At 44.6% G+C, this 20,614-nt stretch overlaps 1 protein-coding gene across 1 annotated transcript in view; it reads right to left on the bottom strand.

The window, feature by feature from the left end:
* LOC115154535 (moesin) overlaps positions 1-5,060 on the bottom strand; it is a 34,755-nt gene extending 29,695 nt beyond the window's left edge. The window contains exon 1 of the mRNA XM_029700843.1: positions 4,766-5,060. Within this exon, the coding sequence (XP_029556703.1) occupies positions 4,766-4,777 (12 nt within the window). The 5' untranslated portion in view covers positions 4,778-5,060. The remainder of the gene's footprint in view (positions 1-4,765) is intronic.
* Positions 5,061-20,614: the final 15,554 nt, after the last annotated feature.

Here is a 20,614-nt window from a genome sequence, read left to right as displayed (position 1 = left end):
AAGATACTGTAGCACTGTCAAAGCTGTACAAAAAAGTCTGCAAACAAGCAAACACCGGCCACGATGTGTTTACAATACCCTGTTGGTAATAAAGAATAATTTGTTCAACCGCAACTTCTGGGGTAGCTAGCTTTAGCTTGGTACCTAGCTAGCACCAATACAACCAGCCTGAAAACAATGACCAGTGATTTAGGAATCCTTGTGAGTAAGTATTAGCTAGGTTCCCACTTGTTGTTCGCCAATTGAAATTGAACTTCAGTTCATGAAAATAAATAGCTAGTCAGCAACTTAACTCTGTTGCCCAAAGCTAACGTTATAAGCAGCCAGCTAGCTTCATCTGGCTAGTGAGGCTTGACCGCACCAGGTTATGTGTTGTGAAGCTAGCCACAATAAGGATTAGGCACAACAGTGGAATTTGCGGTTTGCCTTCCAAGTAAAAGTATGTCATTGACAGTAATGCAAATGAATACAAATAGTAGAATTATGCCATACTTTTATTTTGAAGTCCACTATTGTGTCTAATCATTATTGTGGCTAGCTTCACATAGATGGGTCCGACCACCATTAATCTAATAAGAACTCTCTTATAAACTAGGGTTATTTTAGATGACACCTAGCTAAATAGTTAGCTAGCTAACTATAGCTATTGAAAGCGATGTTGCGTTATTTGACACGTGAAAGTGTTATTTGACGTGTATCGTTTTTGACATGCAAAGACCCAAACGGCATTCCATAGAAATCCTTGTTGAGAATGAAACAACTGAACAAATGAACAACGAAACAGCACAGCAAGTAAGTGAAAGAAATAGGTTTGGATTATGGTTTACTGGTAATGGGGACATACGTAAATGCCAACAAAATAACTTTTTGGCCAGTGTGTGTGTAAACTTTATTTAACTAGGCAAGTCAGTTAAGAACAAATTCTTATTTACAATGACAGCCCGGACGACGCTGGGCCAATTGTGCGCCGCACTATGGAACTCCCAATCACGGCCGGATGTGATACAGCCTGGATTCGAACCAGGGACTGTAGTGACGCCTCTTGCACTGAGATGCAGCGCCTTAGACCGCTGTGTCCATGTGTTAACTATTTAACTGTACTAGAATGCTTAAAAGGCCGCTAAAATTGTAAATATCGGTTATCGGTATCGAGGTTTTTTGTCAAGGAAAATATCGGATATCGGTATCGGCCAAAAATGTAATATCAGTGCACCTCTATTTGCACCCAAATTGTCCTTTTAATTTATAGGATTCTTAAGTAATCTTAAACAAATATAGTACCTAACATCTGATTCTCAACAAAGAATAAGACTTGAGGAAGCCAATAAAATTACCAAAAACCAACCCCGGACACACCACACCACATGCCAAACCCACCACAACAACCAGTATACAGTATCAGTTCGCTATGTCTAACAAATAGTATAGAGCTGTGGCTTGAAGGATTGGTCTTCATCTTATGTAATGTATTTCCTGTGAATCTGGTGATGGTTTCATGGAGGACTGGCTTGACTTGTGAGGATGACTACACAATTTATTTTCATCATTAGCAAAAGCTATTTGTTTTCTACCCAAAGTCGCAAAGAAAATGTTGTGTTCCATCTAATAAACACAAAAGACCAGCAACATTGATAAAATTATGTAGCGGTAGCAGGAACAGCGGCACCTAGCGGGAAAAAAATGGGTGCTTTCACACTAATGCGAATACAATGGCTAATCTCTTTTAACAGGAGAAAAAAACAACACCAGATTCAAAGGAAATACATTTCATAGGATGAAGAAGTAATACTCCAAGCTGCAGCTCCATTCTACTTGTCAGACATAGAGACCTTATACTGTAAACTGGTTGTTGGGGTGGGATAGCAGTGGGGTGTGGGTGGTCCACTGGTGGCCATTTTATTGTATTCCTCGTGTCTTACTCAATAGTAGGAAGAAGTTTGATCTAGTACTATAATTATTAAATATTATGGGAATATTATGGGAATCACACCCGTTGTGCGGGCGTGATTTAAGACTTTTAACAACATTTTTAACATTGTGTGTTTGAGCTACAGACTTATTGGTTGTACAATTGGATTCATCTTTTTCTTCTGTATCCATTGGGGGCTGAGATAGAGAGGTGTTTGTGAGACAAGGGCTGATCCCGAAGGGGCCCGAGTCTTTGAGCTAAAAACTATTACGCTATCTATGAAAAGCTGAGACTCTCACGAACACGTACGTGTAACATGTTTGCTCTATGACGCTCACAAGCTACACAAGAATTATTACAAGGTAAGGGGTTCTTCTACATAGAACACCATAGGAAACCTCAGGACATAGTGTCATAATACTGTAATAAGCTCACATAGTTGCTGTCATAAACTCCACACAGTTGTCACTGACTAGTTGGATATTCATTTCCCACTGAGCAAACAATTTCTGTACTTACAGCATTCATATTAATGTATTTTATCAGGTTTTTGCTTTGGCAGACCATGACTGCAACTGTTTATGTCAAATTGTTTTGCGTTCTACTAGTAACCCAATCTTATCTCAATCTCTTCATTCAAAGACTCAGTCATGGACACTCTTACTGACAGCTGTGGCTGCTTTGCGTGATGTATTGGTGTCTCTACCTTCTTGCCCTTTGTGCTGTTGTCTGTGCCCAACAATGTTTGTACCATGTTGTGCTGCTGCCATGTTGTGTTGCTACCATGTTGTGTTATCATGTGTTGCTGCCAAGTTATGTTGTCATCTTAGGTCTCTCTTTATGTAGTGTTGTGTTGTCTCTTGTTATGATGTGTGTTTTGTCCCATATTTTTATTTAATTTATTTGTATTTTTAATCCCAGCCCCCATCCCCGCAGGAGGCCTTTTGCCTTTTGGTAGGCCGTCATTCGAAATAAGAATTTGTTCTTAACTGACTTGCCTAGTTAAATAAAGGTTAAATAAAATTAAAAATTAAAAACCCTGGCTGTCCTAGAAAGAAAATGGTAAAACACTTCAGTGTGAGGCTAAATATAAGGGCTGCAGATAAATGAAAAGCCTGGGTTTTGCTGGGGTATCGGGACTGATATGGCTAAAAGTGCCAATTCGGGGACAATCAACTACCTTAAAGTTATGGTAAATAATGCAATACATAATGTTGCAGAAATACCAATCTTATCTGTTTCTAACTACAGAAGCAATTTCAGAACAATCTGAGATGGTGGGCGTCATGGCTTGCTGAAATTACATGGAACGACTCAAGTGCTGAAACGATGGCTGAGGACCGCGCAGTTGCAGTTGTGCAGGGCGGAGAAGGGGGAGTCTGTGCTGTGAAACACCAAATAAGGCTTTCAGTGGCAGTGTCAAGAGACTGCAGGCCAGGAAATAGCTAAAAAGGAACTGACGTAATCTCAGAAACCTTGAGTCACTAGATTACAGTTCCTTGGGAAACTAACAATGCCAAAAGAAGCAAAGCCTACACTAATGGTAGGGGGACACATGAATGACTGGTGTGAAAAGACATGTTAATACAAATACAAAGATAAAAAATAAATAAAACTATAATCTTCTCATGAGTTAAAGTCTTATAAGCTAATTGTCACAACACCACACTTTATTTTACTGTCATTACCTGAGGTGCATTTGATCGCAGTGATTCTTTTTAAATCCTGGTGTCTTACTTTTCTGTCTTCTGAATCATGTAGTAGGCCTATGCTATGATGCTACACATAATGGCATATTCAATGTTCCTAATTTGATGTAAATACTTGATAAAGATAATGTAGAAATTATATCAATTACAGATGCAATGCAATGTTACATCAATAGAACTGATTCAGTGGATTCTACATTGAACTAAATTTCCCTGGGCTGGGCTATGTAGGAAAAACCTAATCACACAGGCCTGGTAAACTTAACAAAGGTTTGCCATAGATCAAACTTTAAGTACTATTAGATTCTGTATAGACTACATTTTGATAGAGCAGATTGCATGTGACCTGACCTGCATCATTCAATAGCAATCCTATAGGACAGACTACCATAGGAGTTCACTGTTGAAGAGTGCATCTGTCAGGCCAGCTGTTGTACTACTGGGTACCACAAAGACAAACACAACGTCAACGAATGGGCCATGGGAACCTCCGGTAAACACACAGCAAACAAAACCTAAACTAATAGGCCGCATTGATATGAATAATAACGTAAAGAATGTCTGACATAATTGTTTATGAACAGGGATAGAGTCGATATGAACACAACGAAGCGTCATTGAACTTCTTTTAAAGTTCATTCGGAAGCCAATCACGTTCCAGGAAGAGGGGGATTGTCGATAGCGCATAGGTTGACACAAAATAACGGTTAATAGAATTGACACAAACATAGGTTAACAAAAAATAACTCTGGGCAACACTGTAAGCTATCAATTCATTGAAATCGTTAATAAAACAAGTTTTGGAGATGCTGCAGGGAAAATATAGCTAACAGCGATATAGACAATAAACGTTTCATTCATTTGATGCGCGCGAAACTTTTTCAGAACCTATAGCCCGAGGTTTCTTTAGGATACAAAGTCAGACAAATTCAGTATCCTAACTTAGTTTATTGCGTCGAATAGATGCTTATGAAGACATATAGTGTAGTCAATCCAAACATTTCACCTTCTATCATGGGTTAAATTATCTTTCTCGACCTAACAAGACCGGAATACATTTTGACCAGAGTTGGCGTTTTAAATAACGCCTATGTATATGTAAACGTTGGAAATAAACTGTTCCCAAACTCTAAAAAAAAATACTCACCGTCTTTGGCATTTTTGCAGTTCTCGGTCTTTAGTCACTGATGTCAGGAATTGGATGAAGGCAACAATGGAGTCAACTAAAACGTTTGTCCATTAGATAAGGTGCGCAATCTGAAATAGCGTCAGTTCAGTTAATCTTTGATTTCAAACTTTTCCCACAACCTGAAGAAGGCTACTCGTATTTTACTATTTCTTTGTTTCGCCTCAAAGTCGTGGTCCAGAGCTTGATTTCCTGCTAATAGCACTGTGACTGAAAAACCACACCCAACGCAATGAAGACATACTAAAAGTAGTTTTCAGCAGACTCCGCCTGTATTCCCATGACCCGTTATGCCTTTGTAAAACTCCTGTTAAACGTAAACATTTTAACTCTACTGAACAAAAATATAAGCGCAACTTGCAACAATTAACGATTTTACTGAGTTACAGTTCATATAAGGAAATCGGTCAATTGAAATAAATAAATTATGGATCTATGGATTACGGATTAAATAAAGGTTAAATAAAATATATATAATAATCTATGGATTTCACATAACTGGCAGTGGTGTAAAGTACTTACGTACTTATTTTTGACAACTTTTACTTTACTACATTCCTAAAGAAAATAATGTACTTTTTACTCCATACATTTCCCCTGACACCTAAAAGTACTCGTTTCATTTTGAATGCTTAGCAGTGCAGGAAAATGGTCTAATTCACACACTTCTCAAGAGAACATCCCTGGTCATCCACTGCCTCTGATCTGGCGGACTCACTAAACACAAATGCTTTGTAAATTATGTCTGAGTTGTGGCGTGTGCCCCTGGCTATCCGTTAATAAAAAATTTTAAACTAGAAAATGGTGCCATCTGGTTGGCTTAATATAAAGGATTTGAAATGATTTATACTTTTACTTTTGATACTTAACTACATTTTATCAATTACATTTACTTTTGATACTTAAGTATATCTAAAACCAAATACCTTTAGACTTTTACTCGAGTAGTATTTTACAGGGTGACTTTCACTTTTACTTGAGTCATTTTATAATAACATATGTTTACTTTTACTCAAGTATGATAATGGGGTACTTTCCCCCCCACTTATAACTGGGCAGGAGCACAGAAATACTCCTCAGTTTCATCAGCTGTCCGGGTGGCTGGTCTCAGATCATCCTGAAGGTGAAGAAGCCGGATGTGGAGGTCCTGGGCTGGTGTGGTTACACATGGTCGGTTGTGAGGCCAATTGGACATACTGCCAAATTCTCTAAAACGATGTTTGAGGTGGCATATGGTAGAGAAATGAACATTCAATTATTTGGCAACAATTCTGGTGGACATTCCTGCAGTCAGCAGGAACCCTCCCTCAACACTTGAGACATCTGTGGCATTGTGTTGTGTGACAAAACTGCACATTTTAGAGTGGCCTTTTATTGTCCCCAGCACAAGGTCGTGCTGCTTAATAAGCTTCTTGATATGCCACACCTGGTCAGGTGGATGGATTATCTTGGCAAATGAGAAATGTTCACTAACAGGGATGTAAACAAATTTGTGCACAGAATTTGAGAGAAATAAGCTTTTTGTGCGTATGGAAAAATGTTGGAATCTTTTATTTCAGCTCATGAAACATGGGATCACTTAACATGTTGCGTTTATATTTTTGTTCAGTATAAATTCCTGGACTATAAATTAAAGCCAGGATATCCCTCCGAATTCTGATTGATGTAATTTCCCACATACCCTAAAACTAGGCAGCTAGACTACTAAGTAGCCATTTAATTTGGCTTAGTTTATCAAGCTATAATAATGCAATTTTTAAAGTCACCTACGCGACACTAATGCCAATTGCTTATTCTTTTCAACAAACACCTAGAGCTCTATTTCTATAATGGATTGAATATAAAGAACAGATTTACAAAAATGATTCAACCTCAGAGGAGTTTTGTCTTGTGACACATAGTCAGGACTACACATGTGTACCACCCATATGAAAAACAGGCCTATTGAAGTCGACTTTCAAGCAATACAAACATCTGAATTTCATATGAAGTGAATTTTTGTGTATGCAAATACCTCATTGCATCCAGCCTCATTCCTCTTCCCCATTGTCACAACGTCCACAGGTGGCGCCTCTCCCCGTTCGGGCGGTGCTCGGCGGTCGTCGTCGCCGGCCTACTAGCTGACACCGATCTACGTTTCTGTTTCGTTTGGTAATGTCTGGTTAGAGTAGCACCTGTTTTGTGTTTAGTAATTAGTTGGGGTATTTAGTCTGTCTGTTTGTGTTTGGGGTTGTGCGGGATTGTTTTGTGTCTGTTGCTGTAGGTTTGGGGGAATTTATGTTACTGTTCCTGAGTTACGTTACGCGTTTTGGGAATTAGGTTGCTGGGCTGCGTCCCGCGTCTTTCTTGTTCGTGTTGGACTTGCCTTCTTTATTAAACACGTTAAACGTACCTGAGTCTCCTGCGCCTGACTTCACCCCTCCTGCAGAACTATTTTTATGACAGAATCCCACACCACATTTGGAGTCAGCAGGAGCCGAAGCGCCAGCCCCCTCCGTGGAGGAACAAGTCAACCAACACGCCAACATCCTTCATCGGTTGGGGACAGCGATGGATCAGGTGTTGGCGCGCCTGGAGAATTGGGAGAGACGTGCTCCTCCACCTACTGCAGCTACTGTCCACCACCCTGAGCCCCCCTCAGCGCCGACGGAGTCCAGCCCGAGTGGGATTAAGCTCGCGCCCCCGAGGGAGTTCGATGGGACAGCCGCTGGGTGTAAGGGGTTCCTACTCCAGCTGGAGCTGTACCTGGCGACCGTTCGCCCCCTCCCTCTGGAGAGGAGAGGGTGAGTGCCCTCGTCTCTTGTCTCACAGGTAGAGCCCTGGAGTGGGCCAACGCCGTCTGGGAGGGTCCAGATTCAGCCAGGGACGACTACGCGGAGTTTGCCCGCCGCTTCCGGGCGGTATTCGATCATCCCCCGGAGGGCAAGGCGGCGGGTGAGCGACTGTTCCACCTGAGACAGGAGACGAGGAGCGCCCAGGACTTCGCATGGGAGTTCCGGACCCTAGCCGCTGGAGCGGGGTGGAACGAGAGGGCCCTCATCGACCACTACCGCTGTAGCCTGAGGGAGGACGTCCGTCGGGAGCTGGTATGTCGGGACACTGCCATCACCCTGGACCAGCTCGTCGATCTGTCCATCAGACTGGACAACCTGCTGGCTGCCCATGGGCATTCTCCTCGGGCCCTTTTCGTTCCACCTCACAGTCCTCCTGCTCCAACGCACATGGAGATAGGAGGGGCTGCAGCTAGGAGGACCGGAGGGGAGGGCCTCTCCTGTGCCCACTGTGGTCGCAGAGGGCACACGGCCGATCGGTGCTGGAGAGGCTCGCCCGGGAGTTCAGAGGGCAGGCAGAATACCACGTCGACACCCCAGGTGAGTCAGCACCAGTCTCACCCAGAGCCCCCTGTCGGCCACATGCATGCCTTAGTTTCTTTCCCAGAGTTTTCCCCGCACTCCCAGTATAAGGCGCTAGTCGATTCAGACGCGGCTGGGAGTTTATGGACCGTGCACACCCTAGACAGTCGACCACTTGGGTCGGGCCTGGTTAGGGAAGTTACAGCGCCACTGGTTATGGTGATGCGGGGGGGTCATGAGGAGCGTATCAGCCTCTTCCTCATTGACTCCCCGGCATTTCCGGTGGTACTGGGAATTCCCTGGCTAGCCATTCACAATCCCAACATTTCGTGGAGACAGAGGGCTCTTAAGGGGTGGTCGAGGGAGTGCTCGGGCAGGTGTATAGGGGTTTCCATCGGTGCTACTATGGTGGAGAGTCCAGACCAAGTCTCTCCCGTGCACATTCCCTCAGAGTATGCCGATTTGGCTATCTCAATTACCACCTCATCGACGAGGAGATTGTGCGATAAACCTCCAGGTTAACGCTGCATATCCCAGGAGTCGCGTGTATCCTCTGTCTCAGGAGGAGACAGTGGCTATGGAGACATACGTCACTGAGTCCTTGAGGCAGGGATACATTCGGCCATACAAATCACCTGTCTCCTCGAGTTTCTTTTTTGTGAAGAGGAAGGAGGGAGGTTTGCGTCCGTGCATTGACTATAGAGGTCTAAATGCCATCATGGTGGGTTTCAGTTACCAGTTACCTCTCATCGCTACAGCGGTGGAGTCATTTCACATGGCGCGCTTCTTCACAAAATTGGATCTCAGGACCGCGTACAATTTGGTCCGTATCTGAGATGGGGACGAGTGGAAAACCGCATTTAGTACTACATCTGGCCATTATGAGTACCCCGTCATTCCATATGGGTTAAAGAATGCTCCAGCCGTCTTCCAATCCTTTGTGGATGAGATTCTCCGGGACCTGCTTGGTCAGGGTGTGGTGGTGTACATCGACGACATTCTGATCTACTCCGCCACACGCGCCAAGCATGTGTCTCTGGTGCGTAAGGTGCTTGGGCGACTGGTGGAGCATGACTTGTACGTCAAGGCTGAGAAGTGTGAGTTCTCCAAACGAGCCGTCTCTTTTCTGGGGTATCGCACTTCCACATCCGGGGTGGTGATGGAATGTGACCGCATTTCGGCCGTGCGTAATTGGCCGACTCAGACTACGGTTAAGGAGGTGCAGCGGTTCTTAGGGTTTGCCAATTACTACCGGAGGTTTATCTGGGGCTTTGGGCAGGTGGTGGCTCCCATTACCTCACTGGTGAAGGGGGGCACGGTGCGGCTGCAGTGGTCGGCAGAGGCGAACAGAGCCTTTTGTCGGCTTAAGGCCCTGTTTACCGACGCTCCGGTGCTGGCTCACCCGGACCCCTCTTTGCCATTCATAGTGGAGGTGGACGCGTCCGAGGCAGGGGTTGGAGCTGTGCTGTCACAGCGTTCGGGCGCGCCCCCCAAGCTTCGCCCCTGTGCTTTCTTTTCAAAGAAGCTGAGTCCGGCGGAGCGAAACTATGATGTGGGGGACAGGGAGTTGCTTGCTGTGGTCAGAGCCCTGAAGGTGTGGAGACATTGGCTAGAGGGGGCGAAACACCCTTTCCTCATCTGGACTGATCACCGTAATCTGGAGTACATCAGGGCGGCGAGGAGACTGAACCCACGCCAGCTATGTTTTTTAATAGATTCCAGTTTACTATCTCGTACCTCCCAGGTTGCCGGAACGTCGAGGCTGACACACTATCTAGCCTCCACGACGCCGAGAAGCGGTCCATCGACCCCACTCCCAAACTTCCAGCCTCCTGTCTGATGGCACCGGTGGTCTGGGAGGTGGATGCGGACATCGAGCGGGCAGTGCGGTCAGAACCCACTCAGTCTCAGTGTCCCACAGGGCGGAAGTACGTTCCGCTCGGTGTCCGCGATCGCCTGATCCGGTGGGCGCACACGCTACCCTCCTCGGGTCATCCTGGGGTTGAGCGGACAGTTTGGGGTCTTAGAGAGAGGTACTGGTGGCCCACTTTGGTGAAGGACGTGAGGCTCTATGTGTATTCCTGTTCGGTGTGCGCCCAGTGTAAGGCGCCTAGACACCTGCCTAGAGGGAAATTAAAGCCCCTCCCCGTTCCACAGCGGCCATGGTCCCACCTATCGGTGGATTTCCTCACGGATCTCCCACCATCTCAGGGGAACACCACGATCCTGGTCGTTATGGATCGGTTCTCTAAGTTCTGCCGTCTACTCCCTTTGCCCGGTCTTCCTACGGCCCTACAGACCGGAGGCCCTATTTACGCATGTCTTTCGGCACTACGGGGTGCCTGAGGACATCGTCTCTGATCGAGGTCCCCAGTTCACGTCCCGAGTGTGGAGGGCGTTTATGGAGCGACTGGGGGTTTTGGTCAGTTTGACCTCGGGTTTTCACCCCGAGAGTAATGGGCAGGTGGAGAGAATTAACCAGGATGTGGGCAGGTTTCTGCGGTCCTATTGCCGGGACCGGCCGGGAGAGTGGGCGAGGTTTGTACCATGGGCTGAGATGGCGCAGAACTCTCTTCGCCACTCCTCCACTAACCTGTCGCTCTTTCAGATGGTGTTGGGGTACCAGCCGGTCCTGGTGCCCTGGCATCAGAGCCAGACTGAAGCTCCTGGGTACAGCGCTCTAAGGAGACCTGGAGTGCCTCCAGGAATCCCTTAAACAGGCTGTGGGACGGCACAAGGAGAGCGCTGACCGCCGCCGCAGTGAGCCCCCGTGTTCACTCCGGGGGACAGGGTCTGGCTCTCGACTCAGAACCTGCCCCTCCGCCTGCCCTGCCGGAAGTTGGGTCCGCAATTTGTGGGGCTGTTCAAAGTCCTGAGGAGAATAAACGAGGTGTGTTATAGGTTGCAACTCCCTTCATATTACCGTATTAACCCCTCGTTTCATGTGTCTCTCCTCAGGCCGGTGGTAGCTGGTCCACTGCAGGACGCTGAGGTGCGGGAGGTCCCTCCGCCCCCCCTGGACATCGGGGGGGGCCCCGGCGTACACAGTCCGGTCCATCTTGGACTCCAGGCGTCGGGTAAGGGGCCTGCAGTACCTCGTGGACTGGGAGGGGTATGGTCCGGAGGAGAGGTGCTGGGTACCGGTGGAGGACATCTTGGATCCTGCAATGTTGCGGGAGTTCCACAGCCTCCATCTGGATCGCCCTGCACCTTGCCCTCCTGGTCATCCTCGAGGCTGGCGTCAACGCGCTGCGGGAGCCGCGCATCAGGGGGGTACTGTCACAACATCCACAGGTGGCGCCTCTCCCCGTTCGGGCGGTGCTCGGCGGTTGTCGTCGCCGGCCTACTAGCTGACACCGATCTATGTTTCTGTTTCGTTTGGTAATGTCTGGTTAGAGTAGCACCTGTTTTGTGTTTAGTAATTAGTGGGGGTATTTAGTTTGTCTGTTTTGTGTTTGGGGTTGTGCGGGATTGTATCGTGTCTTTTGCTGTAGGTTTGGGGGAATTTATGTTACTGTTCCTGAGTTACGTTACGCGTTTTGGGAATTAGGTTGCTGGGCTGCGTCCCGCGTCTTTCTTGTTCGTGTTGGACTTGCCTTCTTTATTAAACACGTTAAACGTACCTGAGTCTCCTGCGCCTGACTTCACCCCTCCTGCAGAACTATTTTTATGACACCCATGGACAAATATGGACACCTACTGAAATAATTACAGAAATAGGATAGGCCAAGGCCTAATATAAAGGCCAGTAACCACTCATGCAAATATGGGCCAAATGTCGATACCAGTAAGATAGACTGTACTGTACAAAAGCTATAATAATAGTAGCCTACAATATATTTGATTTCCTGTATAGGCCTATAATCCACAACAGCCAGCAGGCGTATGAGAATAAATTACACCTCATTACTGTATGATTGAATAGCAGACTAGACATTACATGTTATATTTGCTTATTATTTCTGGGGTTTTATTCAAAATTCAAGAAATATTAGAATTGGGGACTACATAGTGGACTACATTTTGTAGACTTTACCCAAACGTTTAAAAAAATGCAGTTTAGAAGGAGTGGTAAAGGCAAATTGAGTTATTGCACACGCGCACCTCACATAGTAGGCGTTCCCTAACGGAAATATGTAAATGATTGCTAGAATGTGCCAATAGGATCTCGCAAATTCAGGCTTGACTCTGTCCACCTCCTTGCTTGTTCTGCCCAATATGACTCATGTGTTCCCACTGGAAACAACAGGCTGTGGTCTATCTTGGGTTCGTTATAAAAGTATTTGGTAAAGTATGAAGCTAAAACTGCTTCTCCAATAGAAATCCCTGATCACACTTGTAGGTGATGTCATGGCGACATTGGCTAGCAAAGCTCATGTGTAGATTTTGAGGACATTAACAACTAAGGAAGAATTTTTCAATTCTCTCATTGACTTCTCAAACCCCGGCCTGGTCTGTGGCAAGCATTCCCGGAAGTCTCGCAATGTTGTGCCTCTGGGTTTAGAAACTCTGTAGTGTTAGCACAGCCAGTCACCCAGTACCGGCTGGCCCGCCAGATAGCTAGTTCCTGCCGTCCGTCCGGCCAGACACCTAGTTCTGACCAGATAGCTAGTTCCTGCCGTCCGGCCGGCCAGACACCTAGTTCTGACCAGATAGCTAGGTCCGTCCAGCCGGCCGGCCAGATAGCTAGTTCCTGCCGTCTGGGCCGGCCAGACACCTAGTTCTGACCAGATAGCTGGGTCCGTCCGGCCGGCCAGACACCTAGTTCTGACCAGATAGCTAGGTCCGTCCAGCCGGCCGGCCAGATAGCTAGTTCCTGCCGTCCGGGCCAGCCAGACACCTAGTTCTGACCAGATAGCTGGGTCCGTCCGGCCGGCCAGCCAGATAGCTAGGTCCTGCCGGCCGGCATGCCAGAAAGCTAGGTCCGGCTGGCCGGGCATATAGAGGTCAGACACCTAGTTCCGGCTGGCCGGTCAGCTACATATCAAGGTCCAGCATATCAGAAATCTAGATCCGGCCGGCCGGCTAGATAGCAAGGTCTGGCTAGGTAAGGGATACACGTATTTGATCTTCAGATAATGTTATCCTGTTGCAAAATTACTATTTTGTTAGATAATCACAGAATAGTTGATCTGTGTTAGCTTAGCTTGTAGCTAGCTTGTGTTCAGGTGAGGTTGCACTGCTGTTTTCCAGTGAACAAACAGCAGTTCCTTAATGTAAAATATTATCACATCATTTAATTTATTTTGTCAGGTATGCTGACAACACCCACATCAATCTAGAAAGCACAGCAGACCTGGTCAGATGTCAGATACTTGACAGATCAGGATAACTTCACACTGGTGACCTGGTTTTGCTTTATCGAACAGCGCTCGTGAGGTAGGAATCGCCATAGTGTCCTAATTCTATGTGAATCGCTTTGTTAAATTGTTTCAATATTCAAATGTTACATTATGTAACATGACAGGTTGGCGGCTGTATTGTTTGCAATCGTTGTTACAAATAATACTCACACAATCAACAATGTAGGGTGATTGCAGGGCCGGAGGCAGAAATAATCAGCTGGATGTGCATTTGATTTCCATAGGGGGGGAACGTTTTTTTCACGGGGCCTCTTATTTGTACACTGCACAATAAAAAAATAAAAATAAACTAGAACCGCCCCTTCAAGCTAATTCTAACAGTGTAATTAATACATGTGATATTTGCTAAAGCAAAAATAACTATTTGGTTGTGTTTGTGAAGGTCTTAGGTAACAGTAGAATACGATTTTTTACACAAATAACACAAAAGCATTTTTATTAGTTTACGTTACTGTAAGATATGTAAAAACAAAAACACAAATTAAAGTGTTCAATACATTTTAGTGACTTTTGTTAATACTATCAAACAGAAAGCATATGTGTTGAAACACCAACCACCAAGAAATATGGTCAGCAAGATGCTCGGTCAAATGATGAAAACATCAGTAGCCGAAACATCATTACAGTATAAGTGCCAAGTGTGCTTGATTAATAGTGAAAATCATCACAAAAGCAATAATGGCATTATAATGAATATAAGTGTCAATATGACACGACAGCAGTTATTGTCAGATTGTGTCTTCACGCAATGGTATCAGTTGGAGCATGTGCATGATACAAACAACAAAATCTGGTGAGTGCATTGCTGATGTTGTTTTTTTGCTTTATATGTAGGGCCTGCTCTCTCTTTTGAATAAAAGTGTGTGCTAAATGGCGTATACTATCCAGTGATTACATTTTGTGTTTATAATCCTGATAATCCAAACGGTGCCACAGTTTAATTTGTTGGTGGCACAAGGAGTGCGCACCGTTATGTCTTTTTTGTGCTAAGGCCTCGGAGGTGTATTTTATTTATTTATTTTTATTTAACCTTTATTTAACTAGGCAAGTCAATTAAGAACAAATTCTTATTTACAATGATGGCCTACCCCGGCCAAATCACGTCCGGATGTGATACAGCCTGGATAGGTTTAGGCTGAGGCTCAGAAAAAGAATCATCAGAGATATGATTATTAAGTATTCAGACCCCTTTTTCCACATTTTGTTACGTTACAGCCTTATTCTAAAATGGATTAAATAAATAAAAATACTCAAATCTACACACAATACCCCATAATGACAAAGCGAAAACAGATTTTTTGAATTTTTGCAAATATACTGCTCAAAAAAATAAAGGGAACACTTAAAAAACACAATGTAACTCCAAGTCAATCACACTTCTGTGAAATCAAACTGTCCACTTAGGAAGCAACACTGATTGACAATAAATTTCACATGCTGTTGTGCAAATGGAATAAACAACAGGTGGAAATTATAGGCAATAAGCAAGACACCCCCAATAAAGGAGTGGTTCTGCAGGTGGAGACCACAGACCACTTCTCAGTTCCTATGCTTCCTGGCTGATGTTTTGGTCACTTTTGAATGCTGGCGGTGCTTTCACTCTAGTGGTAGGATGAGACAGAGTCTACAACCCACACAAGTGGCTCAGGTAGTGCAGCTCATCCAGGATGGCACATCAATGCGAGCTGTGGCAAGAAGGTTTGCTGTGTCTGTCAGCGTAGTGTCCAGAGCATGGAGGCGCTACCAGGAGACAGGCCAGTACATCAGGAGACGTGGAGGAGGCCGTAGGAGGGCAACAACCCAGCAGCAGGACCGCTACCTCCGCCTTTGTGCAAGGAGGAGCAGGAGGAGCACTGCCAGAGCCCTGCAAAATGACCTCCAGCAGGCCACAAATGTGCATGTGTCTGCTCAAACGGTCAGAAACAGACTCCATGAGGGTGGTATGAGGGCCCGACGTCCACAGGTGGGGGTTGTGCTTACAGCCCAACACCGTGCAGGACGTTTGGCATTTGCCAGAGAACACCAAGATTGGCAAATTCGCCACTGGCGCCCTGTGCTCTTCACAGATGAAAGCAGGTTCACACTGAGCACATGTGACAGACGTGACAGAGTCTGGAGACGCCGTGGAGAACGTTCTGCTGCCTGCAACATACTCCAGCATGACCGGTTTGGCGGTGGGTCAGTCATGGTGTGGGGTGGCATTTCTTTGGGGGGCCGCACAGCCCTCCATGTGCTCGCCAGAGGTAGCCTGACTGCCATTAGGTACCGAGATGAGATCCTCAGACCCCTTGTGAGACCATATGCTGGTGCGGTTGGCCCTGGGTTCCTCCTAATGCAAGAGGAAGGTATTGATGCTATGGACTGGCCCGCCCGTTCCCCAGACCTGAATCCAATTGAGCACATCTGGGACATCATGTCTCGCTCCATCCACCAACGCCACGTTGCACCACAGACTGTCCAGGAGTTGGCGGATGCTTTAGTCCAGGTCTGGGAGGAGATCCCTCAGGAGACCATCCGCCACCTCATCAGGAGCATGCCCAGGCGTTGTAGGGAGGTCATACAGGCACGTGGAGGCCACACACACTACTGAGCCTCATTTTGACTTGTTTTAAGGACATTACATCAAAGTTGGATCAGCCTGTAGTGTGGTTTTCCACTTTAATTTTGAGTGTGACTCCTAATCCAGACCTCCATGGGTTGATAAATTGGATTTCCATTGATTATTTTTGTGTGATTTTGTTGTCAGCACATTCAACTATGTAAAGAAAAAAGTATTTAATAAGATTATTTCTTTCATTCAGATCTAGGATGTGTTATTTTAGTGTTCCCTTTATTATTTTGAGCAGTGTATATTAAAAATGAAAAAACATACCTTATTTACATAAGTATTGAGACTTGATGAAAAAACCTGTTCCAGAGCACTCAGGACCTCAGACTGGGGCAAAGGTTCACCTTCCAACAGGACAATGACCCTAAGCACACATCCAAGACAACGCAGGAGTGGCTTCGGGACAAGTCTCTGAATGTCCTTGAGGGGCCCCGCCAAAGCCTGGACTTGAACCCGATTTAAAATTTCTGGAGAGACCTGAAAATATCTATGCTGCGACACTCCCCATCCAACCTGACAGAGCTTGAGAGGATCTGCAGAGAAAAATTGGAGAAACTCCACAAATACATGTGTGCCAAGCTTATAGCATCATACCCAAGAAGACTCGAGGCTGTAATCGCTGCCAAAGGTGCTTCAACAAAGTATTGAGTAAAAAGAGATTGAAATCTTATGTAAATGTGATTTTTAAAAACCTGTTTTTCCTTTGTCATTATGGGGTATTGTGTGTATATTTATGAGGGGGAAAAAAACTATTTAATCCATTTTAGAAGAAGGCTGTAATGCACTGTGCCTTCAGAAAGTATTCACACCATTTTAAGTTTTCTACATTTTGTTGTGTTACAGCCTGAATTTAAAATGTTTATTTTGTGTCACTGATCTACACACAATACCCCATAATGTCAAAGTGGAATTTTTGAAATTAACAAACAGTTCAAAGCCTTTGTTATGGCAAGCCTAAATAAATTCAGGAGTAAATATGTGCTTAACAAAGTTGCATGGACTCATTCCATGTTCAATAATAGTGGTTAACATGATTTTAGAAGGACTACCCCATCTCTGTACCCCACACATATCTGTAAGGTCCCTCAATTGAATAGTGTATTTTAAGCACAGATTCAACCACAATGACAAGGAAGGTTTTTGAAAGAACATTTAAAAAATAAATGCTGAATATCCCTTTGAGCATGGTGAAGTTATTAATTAGGCATGGTATGGTGTATCAATACACTCAGTCACTAAAAAGGTACAGGCATCCTTCCTAACTCAGTTGTCGGAGAGGAAGGAAACTGCTAAGGGATTTCACCATGAGGTTAATGGGGGTTTTAAAACAGTTACAGAGTTTAATAGTTGTGATATGATAACTGAGGATGGATCAACAACATTGTTGTTACTCCATAATACTAACCTAAATGACAGATGGAAAAGGAAGTGTCACGCCCTGACCATAGAGAGCCTTTTATTCTCTATGTTGGTTAGGTCGGGGTGTGACTAGGGTGGTTATCTAGGTTGTTTTATGTCTATGTTGGCCTGGTATGGTTCCCAATCAGAGGCAGCTGTTTATCGTTGTCTCTGATTGGGGATCATATTTAGGCAGCCATTTCCCCACTGGTTTTTGGGGGATCTTGTTTTGAGTTAGTGCACGTAGCACCGCCGATGTTACGGTTAGTTTTTTGTTTCCTTTTGTTTTGTAAGTTTCACAAAATAAATATGTGGAACTCAGAGCACGCTGCGCCTTGGTCTGTCTCTATACACTACCGTAACAGGAAGCCTTTACAGAAGGAAAATATTCCAAAACATGCATCCTGTTTGCAACAAGGCACTTAAGTAATACTGCAAAAAATGTGGCAAAGAAATTAACTTTTTGTCCTGAATACAAAGCGTTATGTTTGGGGCAAATCCAACACAACACATCACTGAGTACCACTTCATATTTTCAAGTATAGTGGTGGCTACATCATGTTATGGGTAGGCTTGTCATCGGTACGGAGTAGGGAGTTTTTTAGGATACAAATAAACGGAATACAGCTTTAAGCACAGGCAAAATCCTAGAGTAAAACCTGTTTGTCTGCTTTCCAACAGACACTGGGAGACGAATTTACCTTTCAGCAGGATAATAACCTAAAACACAAGGCCAAATCCACACTGCAGTTGCTTACCAAGACGACATTGAATGTTGTAGTTCTAGCCTAGTTACAGTTTTGACTTAAATTAGCTTGAAAATCTATGACAATTCAGGTGTGCAAAGCTGTTAGAGACTTATCCAAAGACACTGATATAATCACCACCAAAGGTGCTTCTATAAAGTATTGCTTCAATGGTGTGAATACTTATGCAAATTAGATATTTCATTTTCAATACATTTGCTAAAATTTCTAAAAACATGTTTTCACTTTGTCATTTTGGGGTATTGTGTGTAGATGGGTGAGGAACAATCTATTTAATCCATTTTGAATTCAGGCTCTACACAAAAAATGTGGAATAAGTCAAGGGGTACGAATACTATATTTATATTCCAGATTCTGACATTTCTCATTCTAATATTTCTATATTTCTTTATTCCTTTCTTTTTATTTTTGGGATTTGTATGTATATTTTTTATTTAACCTTTATTTAACTAGGCAAGTCAGTTAAGAACAAATTCTTATTTACAATGACGGCCGACCCCAGCCAAACCTGGACGACGCTGGGCCAATTGTGCGCCGCCCTATGGGACTCCCAATCACAGCCGGATGTGATTCAGCCTGGTATTACTGTACTTTTGGAGCTAAGAACATAAGCATTTCACTATACCCATGATAACATCTGCAAAATATGTGTACGTGACCAATAAAATGTCATTCATTTATAACCACATGCACTCAACTCAATATACTATATTAATAGAGGGTCAAGACGTTCTGTCTGTTCTCTAGTCGTCACAGCATCTCCTCTCCCCCATCTATACACAAGGGCCTCTCAAGAGAGACATTTTGTTATTAACATCACTCTAGAGTAATTTTTATAGCATATGGTTGCATCCCAGCCTTTCACTGTGATGCCATTAAGTTGTGTTGAGGGGTAGGGTGGGTACAATAAACAGGTGGCATGTGTGTGTTTCGGTTGTGACGCAATAGGGCTCAAAGCAATCGTAGACTATACTTCTCTTTTCAATTCTATGATCTATACATTCAGTCCCAGAACATGAATTGTGAGCTTGGTCATCATTGCTGTGTTATTTTGTTGTGTAGACGTTTGAAGGATTTCTAGAGGAAGACAAACCGAAGAGCTTGTGGCCAGCACCCTCTGCAGACATGAGCTGGATCCTTGCCCAGATCAAGCACTTTGCACTCGAGTCTGGGTCAGTTAACACATTCATTGGTATTGTAGTGATTATGTCAACTCGACAAACTGCATCAGATTGTATTGAAATGGAAAAGCTCCAGGCCCTCATTGTTCTTTTTCCCACATAGTGAAATACTAATATATGCATTGATGGAGGATGGAGTCATGGTTCCAACCATTGAACAGCTGGAGTCACTTGGTGTTGACCCCTCAGGTAAGACTGGGATTAGGTTGTTTCCCCCAATAAAGTTCTTAAAATAAATCTGTGTAAATTCTATGATGAATTTATTGATTAATGGATGTTGTAGTAATACTGGGGTCATGTCAACAATAGTATAAGCCATACACACTTACCTTACTAAGAGAAGAATGCCTTCGTTTTTTAAGAAAATGCCTACCCCACTGCTCCCGGCCTTCCTCGAGTCGTCCTGCATTTATGGCTGCTCCTCCTGAAGGCTCTCAACTCTCAGCTCTTTATTCACCTCCTCCTGGAGAAACTGTTTGTGGAGCTGCAGCAGCTCTCTGAAGAAGTCCAGAAACACAGATCCTTCTATATTGCTGGGTGGATCTCTGAGGTCATCCTCTGCAACGCCAACTGTACAATCATGTTCTACCACAATAATAAACTAACTCCATTTAAAGACAAAACAGTGCCCGATTTACCTGATAACATTATGAATCAAAAAGCCAAAGGAATGCCAGACTGGAGGACAAGATCTTCATGAATCGTATCCAGCTGAGGTGGCAGCAACTCCTTGCAGCATGTCTGAACGCTCCGTGTGGCCATGCCTCACCTGCTCCAGCAGTAACTGACTTAATTATGTACACACATCACTTATTGTATTCTCTACTGCGCTGTACCAGTTTATGAAAAATATTTTCTGCCATTATGTTTGAAAATGACTTACTGTTTGAACTTCTGGTATCCTGGTGGACATGGAGCACCTGATGCCTTTGGACACCTGACAGAAGCTACTCAGACTGAGTAGTATCTACACCCAGGGAGCAGACTCAGGGTATGATCCTTCCATCAGCCTAGCTGCATCTCTGCCTGGCCTAGCTGCATCTCTGCCTGGCCTAGCTGCATCTCTGCCTGGCCTAGCTGCATCTCTGCCTGGCCTAGCTCTATCTCTGCCTGGCCTAGCTCTATCTCTGCCTGGCCTAG

The sequence above is a fragment of the Salmo trutta genome, chromosome 19 (genome assembly GCF_901001165.1).
Source record: "Salmo trutta chromosome 19, fSalTru1.1, whole genome shotgun sequence".
In the NCBI taxonomy this organism is placed as follows: Eukaryota; Metazoa; Chordata; class Actinopteri; order Salmoniformes; family Salmonidae; genus Salmo; species Salmo trutta.
The sequence above is the reverse complement of the archived record's forward strand: the minus strand, read 5'-3'. Positions and strand labels throughout refer to the sequence as shown.